Raw genomic sequence first — 21,161 nt, 5'->3', positions numbered from 1 at the left:
CTTTGTGTTTCACTCATTTGACTCAGTGACTGTGGCAGAAATATAAAACAATGAAATACTCGTGCGTGTAGACCAAACACAATCTTTATTTACTTCATTTGAGTATTTTACAAAAGCAAAATTACAAATAAATAGTTGGATGCACTTATGTTACAAGGCAGGTTCTCGATACAGAGAGCGAGTGAAACTTCAAAATGGTCCACGGTCATGAAGTTAAAATAAAGGAGGGACTTGTGTTTCCTCTGCTGATCGCTGCTCAATATACTACACATGTAGCATATGTACAGCTAAAGAAAAACTTCAAATTAAAAGTCAGTAAGGAATTAGAAAAGCGTAACACAGAATCAAAAGAAAAGGCAACAGTACATTATGAGGGATGACTTAAAGGTCCAGTGTGTAAGATTTAGGTGAAAAGGATTTATTGGCAGAAAATGAATATAAATAATCCTAGTGAGGTTCTCACTAGTGTGTGTTCACCTAAATTGTAGGTATTGTTGTTTTCTTTACCCTTGAATGGGCCCTGTGTATTTAATTACTTTATATTTACATCTGGAGCGGGCCTTCTCTATGGAGGCCGCCATGTTTTTTTTTTGTACAGTAGTCCAAAATGGACAAACTTAACACATGAAGGCTGCCACAGGTTCTCCTTCGTGTTTGGAAGGGGAGGGTGAGGTGAGGGGTATTCAGCTGCAACATGCACCTCCACCACTAGATGTCACTAAATTCTACATACTGAACCTTTAAATAGCTAACAAAGCTTTAAACCGGTGATGACAGTTCTGCAAAACAAATGTTAGCATTACACACATCGACATGTAAAAGTGTGATCATTTCCCAGCTGATGCACCCATGTTCACTGAGAAAGTTTTTACACCGTATCTGTAATCAACTGCCTCACTTGGGACAGAAATGATACATTTTCATATTGCACTATGATTTATCAAAGATGACAATGATTACACAATAATTTCATCTGTGTATTCTTGTGCACACAAACCTGTGCAGCTCATAGAAAAGTATACTCTTTCATTGTAGGAAAACTCCGTAGACTAAACAACTTCTTTGTTTCTTTTCTTTTGAAAATCAGCCCATAAGGTGCAATTTTGTAATTTTCCTAAAAAAGGAGCAACAGCTACATTGATAATAATGAAAAATAAAAACTGCAGTGTTTTACCAACTTGCTCTCATTGCACTCAAATGACTTTTGTGCTTTTGGTATCAAGATGTGCTGATGTTAGAGACGTCCCACGAGTGTGGGAGTCAAAGTCTGGCTGCGGGTGGCAGACAAAATAAACCACAGAAAACAAAATGTGTTTAAAAATAAAAAAAATAATGAAAAAAATAATAATAATCAAGAGTTAACCGTCTCCTAACCTGCAGGAAAGACTAAAAGAAAGAGTGGAGAAGGTTTATGAAAAAAAGGAAACATTTTGAGACCAATCGAGTGTCATGGACGAGCACAAAGTGACAACGTAACAGTCCTGCCTGACCGACCTGAGGTTCTGCTGCGGCTCTCAGGAAGGAGTTCAACAGACGACATCAGCTCACACATGATCTGTTTCATAACTGACATCTGGAACAATAAGATCTCCACACAGAGGTCACACACCTGGATTTAAAATAAGGGGAAAAGCAGCAGCGGACAGGGATTCTTTTTCTTTTTCAGCCTGCTTTTAAGTTGCAAATTCAAATAAGTGCACAGTAAAGGGGGAAACTGCAACCTCCAACCCTTATCCTTCTTTCTTTAGATCTAAAGAACATTAAGATTTAGCACGGATTAAGGTCACTGTGGCTCTTTTACTGGTGGAGTAGGGAGCAGAGGGGAGAAGTGAGAGAGCAGTGGAAGTTTTTCTCAGTCAAGTGTTGGTCTATGCTTTGAGAATCAACAACGATGTGCCATCATTTCCCACCATACATTCTCTCAATGTCATCCTGGTAGTGTGTTTTCAGCTCCTTGCGTTTGAGTTTGAATGCGTCAGTTACTAATCCAGTCTCAGGAGTCCAAGGTTCTGGACTCAGACAGATCTTGCGAGGAATCTCAAAGCGCTCGAGCTGGGCTGCAACAGGAGAAAATGGAACATCAATACAAATGGAGATGAAATATTGGACGGTTCTAAGAACTTCAAGTTGTCGTTTCAGCTTGTATCTCAACCTCTGATCAAGTCTTTGAGCCCTACTTACCAGTGAGAGCAGCCTCAGTGATGACCTTGAGGACCAGCTCCTCCATGGCCTTGCTGTTGCACAGCTCCTCCCGAGATCCTCGGATACCATACTGGTCAGCCAGAGCCAGCAAGTGCTTCTGATTGGGCACCACAAAGCCAATCACATATGTCTCATCACTGCAGAGCGGGAAGGGGAGAGGGGACGAGATGTCAAACACAGTCTTTATAAAGACACAATGGTCTCCAGCAAGTGAAAGTTAAGCCGAATTTGGTGATTGAGCACAAACACATGTGCAAATACATGTGATACAGAGAAGGAACCGTCAATCCTTCACCAAGTGAGACACTAACCCTTATAAAGGAAAAGCAAACACATGCCTGAACAGTGAGAACAACTCACAACCTCTACATTTTTTAAAAACAGTATGTGTTGCACTATGACACTGAACCAAATAAACATTTCAGGCTGAACAAATATGTTGAGATTCTGAGTCAGAAAGTTCAAGCACCTTTGGTTTTCAGGGTGAACTGCTTACTGAGGTACCAAGTAGGGTAGAGGGCAGCATCAGTTTGAAAACCAGTTATAATGTTAACATCTTACTATCATGCACGGTATCTCTGTCTGTGTGCATGTAAAGTATGTATTCACCTTTCTCCATCTACCTCAACTTGGCAGATGCTGAGAGCCAACGGAAATGCAGTGGTCCAATTGGACACAATATAGAGCAATTTGGTGTGAAAGCTCTGCACATTAAAAAGGTTTTATCACAACTGATATATCACGATTATCAACATGGGGAATGTGCTTCTGGTGGTAGTCACTTAATAGATATTTCTGCACGGCTGCTGATTCGGATATGAAAATTCACGGTTAAATCTGTCGGCTTTGTCCCAAAGGCAAAGATTTTATATTTGAAATAATAGGCAGGATAAAGTGATAAAGATAATGGCTGATGTTTTTTTGGCCATTAGAGGACAGAGGAAAACCAAGTTGATATAATGTATTAGAAAACAGTTAGCTGGATACTGACTGTTAAAGTTTTTAGCTTAACTCTTAGGCTTTAGTGAACATGCTGAATGCATTTACACTTCAAAAAAACATTTGCAAAGCAGATTTGTAAGTTTTTTTATATTTACAGCAGCCTGTCTTTCCTGACTTTGTTGGAGTGAAATATAATGGAGGGAATCAACCTTTACTGTTATGAGAAATGGTTCGTTCTTGTCACAGGACTGTGTTTAGGTTTTTGTTTTGAACTGTTTCAATGTCAGTTATTCTCTGCTCTACGTGCAGCCCTGTAGCTCATACGATGTCTGTCAAATGAAATAATTTTCTGACAAACATTTCAAGGCTGATTCATGGTCCTACATAACATCTGACACTTCACTAGAAGCCCTGCAGCTTGGTAAAACTGATTATACAGCAGTAGCCTTGGCACTAAGCTAGTCCCGGTTTTGTTGTGAATGGCCACAGGCTGTTGATTGATGAAAGTAGTGAGAGTAAATTCAAAAATTCTGAAGTGTCCTTGGGCAAAGATACTGAACACCAAGTTGCTCTCTGATGGCTGTGCTAACAGTGTATGAATGGCAGGTGATAGTTCTATGTATAGATGCGCTGTATGAATGTGTGGGGGATGTGACTACTGTAAAGCGCTTTGAGTGGTTGATAAGACCAGATAAGTGCGATACGAATACAGGCCATTTACCATTTAAAACATTTTGCCTGCTTCTTCCAACAGTCCAGAGACATGCAGGTTAGATTAATTGACGACTCGAAAAAGCCAGTATCTGTGGAAGGTTGTGTGTCTCTGTATGTCAGCCTTGTTATTCACTGACGGCTTGTGCAGGGTGTATCCTGCCTCTCGCCCAATGACAGCTGGGATTTGATCCCTGCGACCCTCAAAGGATGTGCAGTAAAGCTAATGAATGAATGAGCACAACAACTTGCTAAAAGAGGCTAAAATGCTTAGCAGCGCTGCAGTTGAGTTGGATGATAATTCTGTGCGAGTTTGTCACAAGTGTCTCTTTCCAAACCACTTGTAGTTGTTTTTGTTCTGACTGTAAGAATATGATTGAGAGCAGTTATAACATTCAGTACATAATGAGAAGAGGCTAAACTACAGCTACTTACAGTGGGTTTTCTTTTTTCATCCAGGTGAACACAAACGAGCATGAGCAGCATAGTTATTAAAAATGTCCAACACTTTCTTACAGCTGGATTTCAGGATGTGGATAATAAAATAAAATAAAATAAATATTATGATTTATTTATAATCTGTGCACTAACACTGACACACCTGTTGGCATAGGCACAGATGTTGTCGACCAGAGGACAGTTCTTCAACATGGCCTCCACCTTCCCCAAGGAGACGTACTCTCCTGCCTGCAGCTTCACCAAGTCTTTTTTACGATCTGGAAACACAACAGAGACACCTACTTGTAACAACATGTGTATGTACAAGTGCACGCATACAAGTGTGGATATGTGTGTCTATCTTTGAAAGAAGGAAGAAAGCTGGGGAATTGGGGGGTGGGGGGGGGGCGGGGGAGTTGAGCGTTGTGGCTGAACTGAAGTAAAACAGCAGTGTGGAGTAATTCTGGGAAGTAAAGTAAAAGGTTTCCTGCCAGACTGATGGATGGAAACAGAGAGGTTGTCTGGATGAAATCCAGGAATGTGAGGCCCAATGTTGAAAAATGTGACATCAAAATTTCCTCAAATTGATTATCTGCGCCCATCAAACCATGTGTTCATAATCCACACAACCACGTATCTAACAATTTATCCATTGGACTTTCCTCACCTATTATCTTGAGGCACCCATCTTTGTGAAACTCTCCGATGTCTCCTGTGCAGAACCACCGCTGACCGCTCTCGTCTACAAAGAAGTCCTGGTTTTTATCCTCGCTCTTGTAGTATCCCATGGTTACGTTTGGTCCACCGATCAGAATCTCTCCTCGAGGATGTGGCTTGTCTGTACTATGGTAACAACCTGAAAGCAGGGGGTTAACGTCACGTGGATGCAATGCAAATAAAATAAAACTCTGCAAAATAATATATATGTTTGTAGATAAAAACGTGACAGCGTGTTTACTCTAAATTCTGTTTCTACTCTGCAAGCAATAAACTCAGCTTGATAAGCATCCAGATTTAACAGAGTGTAATAAAAATGAGTTATGATCTCAAAGATGGAAGTTGTGCAGGAGTGGAGAGAAAAGTGGTATGTTTTCCTTACAAGGTTATGAAGAGGCTACATGATCACTCCTGAAATACTCATGGTCTAACTGACCTGGCCAATGTGGAAACGAATGGTTTAAGTGTTTGCATGAAAATGACAAATAAGAAAGAAAAGCAACAAGGACTGAATATGTTTCTGTTTGACACTCTGTATTTCATCATATTTCTGTGTGTGTGAGTGTGATGAAGTGTGTGTAGCTGGGAGGGGCCCAGTGCCACTCACCCTCCACCCAGTCTTTGAGCTTTATCTCACAGCAAACCAGCGGCCCTCCCACTCTCCCAGTGCTGTAATCCCACACTGAAACAGACAACACACACACCCACACAGGATCAGGGAGCACGCTAGCATCAAGGCATGACATCCATTACCATAGCAACATGACCTCACTTGTTCCCTCGCCATGGAAACCCCATCCCAAAGGAGTATCCACAAAACAGTGTTTTCCTGCCTCATCTGACTGCAGTGGAGAGCAGGGCAGCAGGCCACTCTGTTGGTTTAGTCTGCCTGGGAAACGCTGGGAGGATTTCTCAAATGTGTCGGTAATGAAAGCCAGTGGATCAGCTGCATAGTTCAAAACAGATGACTGGGACAGCTATGCTCAGCAGTGATACTGTATGAGCGGCATTTTTTATGCACACTGTCAAAAGATAATAAAAATGATTTCCCTGTTTCAGAGAAACTTGACGGAACACCTGCATTTTGTGAGGGTGACCTTCTAGTGTTATTTTGCATAACAACAAGGGCATTTTCACAACAGGCTAAAAACCTGATGCTAACTGGATCCTCAGTGTACAATGACTTGTTGTCCGTGTTGATTTTTCCAAACTGCATCCTTCTTTCAAAACAGTTCGCCTACTCCCCTCTCTGTTTACTACAACCCACACACAATCTATATTCTCGTTATTTCCCTCCCTTCCATTTTCCCCTGCTGTAAAATACCCTCCTCCATGTCCTACAGTTTTTATCTCTGCTCACAGGATGTGTAAACAGCATTATTTTCCACTTAAATCCTCATAAAATCCATCCAGTAATAGCTGAAATGTGGTGGACCGACTAACTTAAATTCTAACACTGATTTTATCTTGAACAAGGACATAAACACGGGACATCAACACAATTGGCCTTTTTTAAATTACAAAACTCCAGCACATGTGAACTCACTTTACATCCTCTGGGCCTCGTCTACTGGCATTTTTTTTATCTTTTTCTCGAGGAAAAGCTAAATCAGTCACATTGTCTTGTCGTCCAGTGAGTTTCAATAAAAACTTTGACCTTTTCACTTTACTATCGAAACAAAAAGGTCAACTCAAAGAAACAGAGTTCTGTGTGAAATTTAATGAGATATTTAATATAGTTTCTCGAAGCCGTCTACAATTCAGAGAACCAAAGTTATGTTCTGAAATAAGCAGTATTCTGACAATGTGTACTGATATCTTGAGTAACAGGAAGTACAGCAGTGTTTAAACCTTGGATTTGATAGATAGACATTATATTATTTATTTGTGTTTTGCTGGATTATTATTGTTGATTATTGTTGCCTATTGATTTGATTACTGAAAGTCAATTGGTGTTAGTTGTACTACTATATGCATATATATATATTTCTGCTTACGTTCGCTGATGGTTCCAGCGCCGCATGTCTCCGTCAGGCCATATCCCTGACCCACTGGGCAGCACAGACACACATTCATGAAGCGCTGTGTGGCTGCGGAGAGCGGCGCTCCTCCTGATAGCAACACCCGCGTCTGACCTCCCAGCAGAGAGCGAACTTTCCTGAACACGAACCTGGATGGACAAATTGATAGACGAGGGAGGATGATATGTGCATTTGAAGAATAAAAAAAACTGATCTTTGACTGGTTTAAGAACCTCTATGACTTTTACAAACTCTCGAAAGGCTCTCTCTGCACCTGTATCATCTCTCTACGTACTTGTCACATAGAGGTGTGCTGTATCCTTCACTGAGCTTCTCCAGCTTGTAGTTGTACGCCAGAATGAAGAGTGTTCGCTGGATACAGTTCATCTCCTCGACCTTGGTCATCACACTTTTATAGATGCGATCCATGATCTCCTGGACTCGGGAAGGGGGACAGGGACGGAGGTGAGATACAGAGAAAGATACACGTGAAGAGATACGTATGTACTGAGATGAGAATGAATAAAAATAGAAAACTATAAAAAAAAAAAAAAAACACAAAAGGCAAGACTAATGCAGAGGAAGATAAGATGAGAAAGAGGGATGAAGAGATTAATTGTAAATGCAAAAAAAAAAGAAAAAGTGACAGTCTGACAACATATGATAATAAATTTGGTCAGTGATGTTTTGGATCTGTCGAGTGAAGAGTTTGAGAGATAAAAGGTCCTGCAGGGACATCGCCATTGTGACACTTTTGAATGTCTTTGAACCCAAACAATTTTTACTGTGGGGATATTAAAGATTTGTAAGGGTAACTACAGGAAACTGAGATTTCTGTTAGTCTGTAGTCCCAGCTCTGAAAGGAATTTCGATTCCATTTTTTAACGTCTTGTGTGCCTGATATAAATATTTAAAAGGGATCAGAGTTCATAAAGAACAGAATGTTTCAAGAACAGAACAAGCACATCGTAAAATCACGAGTCCAACATGTCCATACAACCAGTCCAGAGGAACAAATTAGTACAATGTGAAGCACATGCATTGGGTTGCATAACAGTGTAACATCCCCCAATGGATTAATCACAACAAGTGACATACAAAACCAGAGGAAAGCTAAAGGAATCCACAAAAGTGAAACTCTGGGTCGGTTAAATAAATAATAATAAACAAAACAAAACATGCAAAAACAGAAGAGAAGTCTCTAATCAGTAAAAAAAAAGCCACCATATATCTCTAGTTCAGTAGTTCTCAAACTTTTGCACTTCAAAGACCCCTTAACTGACTCAAACTGGACCCCATTTGACAAGTTTTTTTTATTTTTTCCATGTTTTATTACAGGAAGTGTATGAAATTCAGGAGCAAAATTGTCAAACATTCTGTCAGTGTGTTAAGTTTGGATGAAGATATAGTGAAAATAAATGATCCCCCTTTTTGCCCTGGACCCCACCAGCTCTTGAAAATGGCAAAAATTGCCAACTGTTTAAACATTAAGCAAAAAATCTACCAAAACAGCCACATTAGCATTCAAGTCTAACTCTGTTTTGGCATCAAACTTAAAGAAATATTGAACTCTTTTGTAGTGAAATGATAGAAACCACTTAACTGGCTCTGGTTAATGCTGGACGTGCAATACAGTGGGTTCATCTGAGCTTTGTTGCTTTACATGTAGGCTGGTGAATGTGAGTGACAGTCAACTAAAAGAGACTAAAAGTTGGCCAACATCTATGTATGATGGGCAGGGGATAATATGAAGGGACCTTATAAAAGTGTTAACATAGTGTTTGCAGGTTTGAGTGAGAATTTGGCTCAGCTTTCCAAGTCAGAGATACACTTGATGAAATGGGCTGAGCTGGTGATAGGAAGAGGATGGTGCTGCAGACCAGGACTGTCAATCAAAGCAGTTGGTATTATTTTGTACCCTCTCAGGTTTCCTTCTGCCAAAGGAACATAAGTGAAGACAACTGAAACCCGCATGTCGAGAACACTTCATCTTCCAAAGCAGAGTTGGACTCGGTTTAATGAACAAGGCACAAAGAACTAAAACCAATAAAAACCAGCTGGTCCCTGAGGGTGTGGGTGTGTGTGTGTGTAACTAATGCAGTGAGAGAGGAAGTCGAAACAGGATTCATGCACCAGCCAGTTGTCATATCACAGCAAACAATTTGTATGTGTGTTAGTGTGCGTGTGTACTGTGTGTCGTGGGGATAACCACATGGGGCTTTCTCACGTTCTGTTTACAGCTGTGAATGGTTCCAGACACTGGGGGCCTCTGACCTTTACAATATGACCACTGGGAGATGGTGGAGACTGGCTGATGTACACTCTTTCTAACTTGGGCAATGGAATTATAATGTCATTTAAAATGTCTTTATTGTAATAGTTGAAATTTCTCCATTTTCTTTCTCTTTGATTCAAAGGAGGAAATATTGTCAAGAGAGACTTTTCAGGATCTCACATTTATATGAGGCTTGAGTTTGAAAAAGTTACACATGATATATATGTGATAAAGCTTGAGTATAGTTACGATTATAGCTTTATTCAGAAAGCCCATTATGATGGAACTAAATGCTTAATGTAGTTCCATACCAGCTACTGTAAATTAGCAGCATGCAAAAAGTAGAACTACTTCTTATTATTGTAATTACTCATTGGCGTATGGTAAAATAAAGTGATATGAAGTGTAGAAAGGTTGTTTAATTGCAGCCAGCTAACTAAATAGCAATAGCTGACTATCTACTGTACATCACATTAAAAGGTACATGGTATATGGTGAACTTTTAGCAAACAGTTAAATAATGAATTACACATACTGCACATGCATTTTAGGCTGAATTAACTTTTTAAAGGATGACTTATTTGTATGATAATATTAATTATAGCAGCTGTAATCGTTTTTATTTTTGAGGGAAATCCATCCAAATATGTTGATGGCTGCTTGGAAACCCTACGAGATGAAATTCTTGGAAACATGCTGACGACAGATTTTCACTTTCAGCACTACATGCCCCGCTTTTTGTTTCCTTAAACTGTAAACTCCCTCTAAAACTAATAAAGCATTTAAGCAGAGTGTAACACCCGCTCTGCTCTTTCACTGACAAAATAAATACTCGCTATGTTAGGTTTTGAGTAAAGCCCTTTCTGGCGTCATTACTGCTGAAGTTGATTAATCTCTAAAATATACCTTAAAAATAAGCAGGACTGGCCAACCTCAAATGTGCCACTTAAGCCCCTGGGTGTTTAACAATTGTAAGAGATAAAAACACCATTGGGAGCTGGAAGGAGTCAGTCCAGAGACAGATGTCGTACTCAACAGCTGGACTATGAACTAAGAGAATACATCTATCCTGCTCTCAATCGGGGCCAAACTCATGCTGCCAGCTATTTTTGAAAAAACAAACTGAAGAAAGAGTGACTCAAGCAGGGATAACGCAAATGCGAACAGCTTCTCAGACATCACTGACATACCGGAACAGCTGCCATCAGAGTGGGCTGCAGGACGCTGGTGTCTCCCTTGCTTCCTTTCTTGATCTTTGTTGACTTTGTGTGGGAAAAAAAAAACAATATCACAATAATGGTATCACAAGCCAAATTTGTAGCTTTGCATCTAAACTAGACATGCACTTTCCACTGGTTCTTGCTCATCATTGTATTACGAGCAATAAAAGGAATGCATTGATTTAGAAAACATGATTTTATTTGCTGGTGTTCCCCAAGAAGACAGGCAGCATTTACAAAGTGTGTAGGATTTGGAATGGTACAGTGAGTGGTAAAGTGCCAAATATATTGCAGTCATTCTATGGTTAGATCTACAATCCACCAAACAGAGTATATGTACACTTTATGGATATTTAATGCCATAAGGAAGTTTTTATATTTAAATTTTTTACAATACAACATGCAGTGAGAACTACAGTGTTAAAGTATACATACAGTGCTGGGTATCATTTGACCTTTTTCAGCACTGGGGCCAATGCAATACTTTTAGTACCAATACCAAAATATAACATGTTTTTGTAGTTTTCTACAAAACACTTTTTTCCATTAATATAAACAAAATAAGCTACATCTCTCAATCATATCAGCATTTAGTCCCGTCTTAAAGTAATGGTTTAATACTTTGGGAAATATGCTTGATAAATGTTATGTCTCTATAATATATATGTAGCTGGAGCTAATTAGATTAGCTTGGCATAGAGACATAAACAGGGGTGACAGCTAGCATGACACCAGCCTTACCTCTAACACTCACAAACTGTCATGTTATATGTAGATACTTGTACTGGCCAAGAAAAAATCTGGTACTGTATAATAAGCAATGTAAAAAAGGCATGTTGACATTTTTATACCTTAGTTTTTTGCAGGGTTTCAGCAAAATAAATGCTCATTCCTGAGCTTTAGAGATACTAATAGGTGGATTTCTTTACTTTTGGACAGAGACAGGCTAACCGTTTCCAGGCTTTATGCTAAATTAAGCTAACAAGTTGCTGGCTTCAGCTACATACAGTATTAACTGTACAGTATAGACTGTATATAAATATGGACGACATGTCTCCATTTCTTTTCATTGCACACAAACTAAACGGAAATACCCAGAATACAGGTGCTGCCATCTTGCTTTTGACATCATTTGGAGCCAGAGTCTGCGCAGTAGTGAGCATGAAGTGGAGCTGAAGTAGCGAGGTCCTGCTGATATTTTTGCCCGACCAATCATGAGTCAGTCTCTCAAAGTTTTTATAGCATTAATTTTGTAATTAACCAAACTTTCCAGAAAAATGAGAACTCGAATATGCATCAGTGACAGAAACCATCTATGAGAAAAATGTATTTGACGTGTACTTTTTTTACAAATTTGGTCCATGTCCTTTCAACTAACATGGAGGTGAAGTTTATAATGATCTATACTACAGCCAGACACCAGGGGGCAATCAGGGTGATTTGGTTCAAGTCGTCCATCTTTATATACAGTCTATTGTGAACAGACCAAAATAAGCAAAGTTATGGTTTGACACAGCTTTACTTCATCTCTGCATCCCCAAATCTACAAACACAATGTAGTTGATTCACCAAAAGTAATGAGACAAGAAGAAGAAAAGGGTTCATGAATGTATTGTGTACTTTAAATTTAACATGATGTGAACAGTGCTGCTGTAGTGTTACTTTACCTGGTCGGCAAGAGTCTGAGGTGAGGAGTAGCCGATCCTACAGCCATGAGAAATACATACGAGCTCTGCGCTGAGCTCCAGAACATGGGCAAGAGGCAGGTAGCCAATGTAGGTGTCTTCCTCACTGTAAACAGCATAACAGCCATTAAAGTAGCCTGTGCCATCTAACTCAAGCGTTAACTCCATGTGTGTTGATCAAGCTGAATAAATGTAGTTCATACATATACGATCTGCTGTATAATCAGTTTTATACTAACTTTTCTGAGCTTGGGAATCATAAATCTTTAGAAAATAAATTCTGTGCATCAGAGAGATCATCTTTAAAAAAAACAGATCCATATTTTTCTTTTGCTTGGACTTAACTATGATCTACTGGCCACATGTTTATGTTAACACAAGTACTTCTGGATCCTCCAAATATGAGAGACACACATTTCATATAAGATGTTTGAAATTCAAGGCACACGTGCTGAGGAGGTTTACACAACCGTATTACTTAATACACACAGGAAAGCCATTATTTTTAATAAGACGTCTGATTGTGATGATAACATCCACAGCCCCTCCGAACTCCATACTTCTGACAGGATGGGAGGCAGTCCCATCCTCCCAGTCTTTTCCTGCACTCTGACTCAGCTCCCTCTCCTCTCACCCCTTCCTCATTCCCCAGTGACAAGGGTCGTTTTTTTAATTTTTATGTAAATACTTCTGCTGTATGATGGCGCTGAACTGGCTGACTACTACTTGTGCACGTGCTCAGTGGACACGGAAGCCCTGAACAAGAAGTAAGCAAAGAAGAGCATTTGGCATTTTGTCCTTAAACAAACTCCTATCACACAATCTCAAAGCCAACAGCATACATCCAGTGACAGTTGAGATTAGCCAAAGGGGAGAGACAGCAGATAAGAGGAAGTTAATGTCGTCATTGTGCTGATATAATGCAATTTACACAGCTTGTCTGTTCTTGAGATACTGAGGAGACTGTCAGGGATACCCTGCTCAAAAGACATAAAAATGCACTTGTGTATAATTATGGTAATAACAGCACCACTAGCAATCACTACCTCCAAACAGCACACCCCCCATTCAAAGCTTCTGGGACACAATTATTCGCTAAACGAAAACATACCTCCTTCACGTCTGTATGCTAAATTTAAAGCTATACAGCCAACATAAAGTCAGCCATAGCTAAACTGTAACTAAAACCAAAGTGTAAACTGGACAAGTTGTGATTCAAAGTTTAAGTCAGGAACAATCTGATCAAAGAATAAGTACACGAGGTTAGAAACAAGATGCTGTTACCTTTGACAAGGAAGTTGTGTTTTCGTCTGCGTTTGTTTGTTAGCAGGATTACGCAAAAACTCCTTCACCGATTTCCATGAAACATTTATTTTCACTTTCTTTTATATTGTGGGATAATCTGTTTTCAACATTTTCGTTGATGCAAGTGTGTGCAATTTGGATGCAGATCCAAATAAAAATCTCTATGTAGTTTTTTAATTTTGGTTTAATTGGGGACTGTTGGGCCTTGGCGGAGTATGCGCTGTAGTGGGTGCCATTACCTCCACCAAGGAGGTTAAGTTTTCATCTTCATTCGTCTGGTAGTTAGCTGGATTGCACAAATTGGACCTTTGCAGAGGTCTTCTATTGCTATTCTAGTTGGAAATGTGCTTCATGCAAACAGTCTCACTATAAAAGTAGGAATAAGTAGTCAAACGTTCTTCGTACACATAACATGACATAAAGTGTGACACACAACATGCTTCATGGTCCCTACCACAGATTAGGTATGACTTCTGCCATCCCTGTGATCCCAGCGATAATGTTGCTATGGGAGATCATGACGCCCTTCGGTCTGCCCGTGGATCCGCTGGTGTACATGATGACTGCAATGTCTGAAGGCAGCGGCTGCTTACGCTCACGTGCGGCTGTGATGTGAAAAAAGAGACAACACACAGGACATGTGAGCTGAATATGACAGAACTGCTTTTAACATGACTGTGATTTTTGTAATCTGTTGTTTTTATATATAAACTGACTGCACTATCACCAACATACAGGTTCCTTATAAGAACTTTGCATTAACTTCATTGTGAACAACCTAAACAAAACCTTATCCCTAACATTGACCAGGACCAATTCATACCTAACCCTAACATTAACCAAACAATTTACATCTTACCCCTAACCTTAACCTCAGAAATGACATTTTGCCTAAAACAGTTTATACCATGTATCCATGCTTATACACTGGTTATACATACATAGAATTTAATAAAATATAGGAGCAACAGGACGGCATGGTGGTGGTCTTTCTTTGCATGTCTGTGTGGGTTTTCTCTAGGTACTGCAGCTTCCTCCACAGTCCAAAGACATGCAGATTAGGGTTAAGTTAATTGGAGACTCTAAATTGACCGTAAGTGTGAATGTAGACGGTTGTTTGTCTCTGTATGTCAGAGTGGACCCCACCTGTCGCTCAATGTCAGCTGGGATTGGACTTTTCAAGAACTACACACAGAAAACTGAATATTTGGGACCACTGTAATCGGTAATCCAGGCCTGGTTGTCAGCTTAGTTTGTCTGTGTGTGTTTGTTTTCTATGGACTTCCCACATGATTCCCATGTGATTTTGTCACATTGTGCCAAAATCATCTCTTATATTGTATCCCTGTTTGTTTTTAAAAACCCTAATGCGAGACTAAAAGGCAGTTAGTCCAAGTTCAGACATACTTTAGCAATGTGAGAAAAAATACAGCCCTCTCATTCATTTGAATTGAACCAGTTCCATTCAATTGCAGATGGTTGAAAAATTGCTGAACACTTGACATGAAGTAGCTTCATGAGTAAGAGTGTAGGAAGTTCAAACGCCAACACTCCAGCATCAAAGTGGGTGTGAAAGTTTAACCATAACCTGCTGTGTCACTGCAATTACTCCATTCAAATAATTGAGAGGGCTGTGTTTTTTTACACAGGTAAAGTCAATTTTAACATGGGCTACAGTATATGAGAATAATAAGGCTACATCGTTTCGTTAGAAAACACATCAACTCTAGTACGGATACAAGGAGTCTGCACTACTCCGGAGTTTTAAAGCTGCTAAAACATGGAAGTTCAATGCTGGACCCGTTTTAGTTTTAAAAACTCTGGTGCAGCGTTTTAGTCTGTACAGGCAGAAACAGAGATGTTTAGAAACCATGATGGAGAGATTCACAGCCGCTTGCTGATTGGAGCTTTTCAGTCACTACGTAGCCTTCACTGATTAGTCAGGCTCCTATCACATGACCGCATTCTGAAAGAAACGACCGCCATTTGCCTCGGCTACCAGTGTAGAACGGAGCATGGACGATTGTTGCCGAGCCTGTCATCTTTGCTAACAGCTGTTATTAAACTCTGCATTTTACAATGAGAGGATAAAGTTGGTCTTATCACCAACTGTGAGCAGCACTGTGGTGGGTTACATTGTTCCCAGAATTCCTGTGGCTGTTATAGCATGAAGTATCTAATGACCAAGTCAGGTTTTGTGAAAAAAAAAAAAGCACAACTAGGAGACACTTGAAACAATATACAGTAACTATAGATCAGAGAGCACAGAGCAATGAGTCCCCTGTCCTCTGATGTAGGACTCCTACTGTCTGAATAAATAAGTAAAGTTCCAAACAGTTTAAAGGAGGAAACAAAACCAGTTGGTGGTTTGCTAGTCTAGCAGCAGTGTACCCCTCATGTGGGGGGGATGAGTCTTCTCTTGTTTTTCCACTCGGTTTAGCATCGTGTGGAGCAAAAGCAGAACTAAGACGTCTGAGCACAGCAGGCCACCAAACAGAGGATGAAGGGAGCCATGAAGAAGAGGACAGGACTGTAAATGACATTAGAGTCACAAGGGGAGGGCCTCACTTCTTTCTCTTTCCTCTTCCTCGGATACTAGGCGTGTAGGAGTGTGTTCTTTGAGAGCTGATGTCATGTGAAGTTAACAGTATTATGTGTAAACATGACCCTCCCCTATATCCCCCTGCTCCATCCTCCCTTCCTAGACCTACTTCCTTCCCTCTTTATCTGCACATGAAACTGCCAACTTCTCTTGTTTTGGGTCAGTCGGTTCAAGGGGCGAGGATAATAAAAGACAAGAGGGGGATCCATCCAATGCACTGAGTGAATAAGCATCGTATTAACCTTAATCTAACACAGATGTTAGTGCTTCCACATTCACATGACCTAATGGCACTGATACCAATCTGCCCCAACCTCCGACCCTGAGAGGAACCAAACCATGACCATCCCATTTAGAGTGGGGCTAGATGCTCTGAGTGGAGCAGATTGGACATGGAGGGTATTGTGCATTTTATGGCTAAGGCAAGTTTATTTTCAGACCTGAAGGCTTTTCAGATTTGACCTCTGACTAGGCAAAAGGTGAATAAATGAATTAATCAAATTTCCTGTATTTGCAGTAATAAATGTGTTATAAACCAATTATGATTTCATTATACGCTCTTATTTCACATAAAACCAAAATGTCACCTCATCTCCTAACCCAACCTACAATGCCCGTATCAGTTTAGTATTCTCATGGATGAGCTTTCCAATCCTACGCCACTCCTGATCAAAGGGAAGTGGTTTTGCACTTGCAGCTCACAGTGCCCCCCTGCTTGAAGCCACAATGGATAAGCTCAGAGTATCTCTGTGAGCCTTCTGGAGGGGTGATCCATGGTGGCTTTTATCCTGCTGCTTCCTTCATTTACCCTCAATCAGAAGAGCCTGGCAGCTCAGGGCTGTCAGTCAGAATAGAAACAACGAATTGTGGCTAAGGTTTCAAAAGTTGTAGCTATCATTACACCTAGAAATAAACATAACCCCACTTCATGCTCCAAGCAGAAATTTATTATGAGGCTGATGCAGCTAGCAGAAAATAAGCATCTTCATTATAAAACAAATGCAATTTGAACAAACCTATTCATGATTATAATAGAGCATGAAAGGGGCAAAAGGTCAGATACAAGTTGTCTCCATGTCTGAAATAAAAACCTTTGGGTATGTAGATTACATGCTAAAACCTTTATGCTGTAGTCATAAAAGGGATTTTCCTAACTGCTGCTTTAACTATGAAACACATGGATGAAGCATAAAACAGTCAGGAGGGGTTTGAAGGTCAGACTGGTACATTTTTTAAACGAGTGTTTCTCTCAGGTTTCTGAGTGAGTTTCATTTTTTGCTGCTTTGGCTTCGAACCTTTCAATGAAAATGGTTACGAGGAACTTGTCTAGAAGCAATATCTTAAAGGTCATAATTAACTTGGGATCATTTTTCATTTGCCTCACATCAATTCAATAGTTTTTTCCTGTAGAGAAATACCTATATTGTTTCTCTATATTGTTTAAGAATAGAAAATACAATAGCAATAAACACAGGATGCTATGCCAATACAGATTGTAGCTTTAATCTATCATCATGCACAGCACAATCACAATAATTTAAATAACTTGTACAAATCAGAGCCAATAGTGCGATATCCTGACTCTTTGTCCCTAGTATGATAATCTGGATTCTGCACGGCACACAAACAGTCCACCTTAAATTTAACAACAACCTGCCTATCTCGTCAGACTTTGGTGATCTCAATATTCTCAACCTAACTGCTCTTAATCCATCAACCACCACATTATTCTCATCCTTTTTAAATCCTACCTCAAAACTACTGTCTTCAAAATAAAAGCCACAGTTCATCAGCATCTACAACTGCCCCTCCCTCACCACTCCACTGTCCCAAGGTGTCCCCCAGGGCTCAATAGCGGGTCCTCTACTGTTCAGTCTCTACATGCTAACCCTCTGGTAACACCTTCTCTCGTCATGGTTTCCGTTTCCATAACTATATCAATGATGTCCAGTTTATCAACCAAATCCAATGTAACAGGAACTCTGCTCCCTAAATTGAATTATATCGAGGACGCAAGCCAACATCCCTGATAAACATCACTAGGGTTATTTTCCAAGACTTTAGAAAGTGCCTCCAGAGCCACAGAAAACATCATACAACCATTTTGTATTCATTGCTCATGAGAATTTAAATGAAGTTAATATTTATATAATTGGTGAAATGTCTCTCCATATTATAAACACATTTTAAATGTAAGTATCTTCAATATTCCTTCACTTTAAGTCAAATAACTTAGTTTGACCTTCTGGAATTTATGATGGAAAAACCATATCATTTAGGACGTTATGAGACACTGAACGCAATTCAATTGTTTTAGGCGGGTTAGAAGCAACAATGTGTTGGTGAAGTTTCAAAACAATACCAAAGTATAGTAGTAGCTCTACAGGTATGAACTACACTATCCATAAAAACAAGTAAAATTAAGCTGGTTTTTTTTGTGACCAAATAAAAGTAAAACACAAAAACAAACTTACCATTCTCAGGCCTGGCCCCCAGCTCCTGAACGGCAGCCATGTTGTGGACAGTGATGCCACGTGGATAGCCGGGCCATGAGGTTGGTGCGTCATCCACCACAATGATATGCTGCAGCCTTGGAACTTCAATTAGGATATCCTGACACACACAAACGCACACATAAATGTGAGCACAAAGACGAGGAGCTTAAAAGCAAAAAAGTGTTGTGTGTACATTAGGATGAAAACCAGGTTCCATCTTTGACAGGTAACCAGAAATCCCATGTGCATCATCTTCATCAGTATTTGGTCTAGAGGCCGGGGTGTGTAAGAGTGAACAGAGGAGCTGTGTTTATGCAACTTTGATAAAAGGGAAGATGAAATGCCAGAGCACCATTTGTCTTCAGCGATTGAACTTGTCTAAAACAGGCCTTAACACACAGCAAGACCGCTTTGCTTTATTTATTTATCTCTGTGGACTCACACTGCTCCTCTCCTCCTCACTAACCAGTACTGGACTAATGTTTTGGATTCTTTCAGATGATAATAGTGGCCTGGAAGATGTTTTAATATTATTTTTCTATAGAGGACGTGTGTCAAAGTCTGGAACTACTGGCAGACTTTTGACCGTGATGTACTGGAAGGTAAAACATCCATAACTTAGTTTACTTTTATTATTTGCAGGGTAGTGTGGTGTATTGACCTTTATAGACCGAGGTCAAAGGAAATACTGTATCTCTCAAAATGTAACCTTCTGTAGAGCTGTGGTTTAAGTTGTATTGGACTTCTTATATCAGATTTGGACCATTTGTAAACCTGATATACAGCTGACTGAGCTGTTTAATACGGGGCTACAAAGACCAATAAATACCATTCATCACTGCTTGATACTATTGGTCTTATTTGCCTGTTACCACAAAACAGCTGAAGTGTCCGTGCACAGTAGCTCATAATAAATCCGTGGGAGGACTGGGAAATGCCAAAGGTTTCAGCAGATGACCCAGAGTAGCTGCTCCCTCTGTGAAGGCCACAGACTCAAGTGGAGTGTTTCTCTATACAGTAAGTAGTGATCCTCACTTACTATCCACACATACGCATCTACACACATGTCCCATTTCTGCTCAGTCTAGAGGGTGATGACTACTAAGCAGGCATCCTGTAGATGACTCAACACACTAAAAGGAATATTATACATCATATATAATTACATGTCCTATAATAACATTTCCTGTTATTACATTTTCAGCACAACATAAACATGATTGTGTTCTCACCTTGAGTCGAGTTTCCAGGAGCTCCCTGCTGGTGATGATGTGTGTGACCTCAGTCTCATTCAAGCCATGAGCGATGGCTGGACCTCCCAGTGTGGAGTAAAGGGTGGCCACTGCAACACACACATAAAAATACTATTATCAAAATATAAAGACAGAACGTGGCAGCTCCTGTTGTTTGGAATGTACAGGGGGTATGTACCTAGAAGATAACCCTTAGAAAGACTGGACAAATGACAGTGATTTAATGATACAGAATTTAAGATGTTCTCGTCTATGATTGCTCTGTTGAAGGAGGTAATAGATTACTCATTCAATCATTTTAATCAAATCAGGCAGATGAAACTTTTTTGATATTATTATGATTCTGCTGTGATATTTCAATTAAAGTATTTCAACTGGAGCTTCGTTCAGTAACTCAAACTTTGTAAATTAAAATAAACACTTTGACTTTAAGGCTTGAAGATGCAGACTGGGAGAGAGTAATACAGTGCTGTATCCCTGCGGTAAATAGACCCTAGCTAAAATGTTTTTATTTTTGATGTTTGAGTGTTGACTGGATTTTGAAACTGTTCTTTGTTGTGGTGAAGTGTTGAAAACCTTTAGCTACCATGTGCAGGAGCTGCTGAGATATATATATATCTATATAGAGAGAGAGAGTCATCATATAGACAGTTACAGATGTGTAAAGATGAATGTACATGCAATCTGTATACATTGCTCAGCATTTCTGGTTTTGCTCCCACAATGATGACATCATCAGGCACCTCCAGAGGCCTTAGCTCAGCCTCCAAGCCAATGAGACACAAGCTCTCACTGCCATAATCACTCTATTGGGGATATAAACAGTACTGGTGTGGTCCGTCAGACATGTAATTGCACATGTCTGACGGACCACTTTTATTTGCACTTATAAATAAGTAGTTAGAGCTATTAAGTTTGTGTTTTCATTCTTTTTTTAATCAGCTATTGACCAGTCAGTGTCTTTCACATCTGATGTGATGGATTGATTACACTGTATATCATTAACTCATTTAATTGCAGATTATTTAACAACATCTAACAGTGATAATTAGCATGACATTCCAAAACTACAGGCATTAATCTATTGTTAATAAGAGCTTCCGCTCTTCTCATTTCAGGCTTCCCACAAGATTCTGAAACCTGGCTCTAGTGATTTGCGGCAGCTGAGCAACATGAGTATTTGTGGGGTCCAACACTGTTGATGAGTAATGAGGTTTGTCTCTTCATCAGCGCTCTAGCTCATCCCTATGGTTCTGGATGAGGTTGAGGTCAGGGTTTAGTGCAGATCATTCAAG

The 21,161-nt window shown here is 39.8% G+C and overlaps 1 protein-coding gene across 3 annotated transcripts in view; it reads right to left on the bottom strand.

The window, feature by feature from the left end:
• Positions 1-658: 658 nt before the first annotated feature.
• The window catches only part of acsl3a (acyl-CoA synthetase long chain family member 3a), a 35,161-nt gene continuing 14,658 nt past the window's right edge, over positions 659-21,161 (bottom strand). For all 3 annotated transcript variants that reach the window (XM_034605418.1, XM_034605419.1, XM_034605420.1), the window contains exons 4-15: positions 19,846-19,955; positions 18,593-18,731; positions 13,971-14,121; positions 12,194-12,317; positions 10,497-10,568; positions 7,327-7,466; positions 7,008-7,180; positions 5,618-5,692; positions 4,961-5,149; positions 4,457-4,571; positions 2,182-2,339; positions 659-2,057 (exon numbers count right to left, since the gene is read on the bottom strand). In XM_034605418.1, coding sequence (XP_034461309.1) covers positions 1,900-2,057; positions 2,182-2,339; positions 4,457-4,571; positions 4,961-5,149; positions 5,618-5,692; positions 7,008-7,180; positions 7,327-7,466; positions 10,497-10,568; positions 12,194-12,317; positions 13,971-14,121; positions 18,593-18,731; positions 19,846-19,955 — 1,604 coding nt within the window. In that variant the 3' untranslated portion in view covers positions 659-1,899. The remainder of the gene's footprint in view (positions 2,058-2,181; positions 2,340-4,456; positions 4,572-4,960; positions 5,150-5,617; positions 5,693-7,007; positions 7,181-7,326; positions 7,467-10,496; positions 10,569-12,193; positions 12,318-13,970; positions 14,122-18,592; positions 18,732-19,845; positions 19,956-21,161) is intronic.

The sequence above is a fragment of the Hippoglossus hippoglossus genome, chromosome 13 (assembly GCF_009819705.1).
Source record: "Hippoglossus hippoglossus isolate fHipHip1 chromosome 13, fHipHip1.pri, whole genome shotgun sequence".
Lineage (NCBI taxonomy): Eukaryota > Metazoa > Chordata > Actinopteri > Pleuronectiformes > Pleuronectidae > Hippoglossus > Hippoglossus hippoglossus.
The sequence above is the reverse complement of the archived record's forward strand: the minus strand, read 5'-3'. Positions and strand labels throughout refer to the sequence as shown.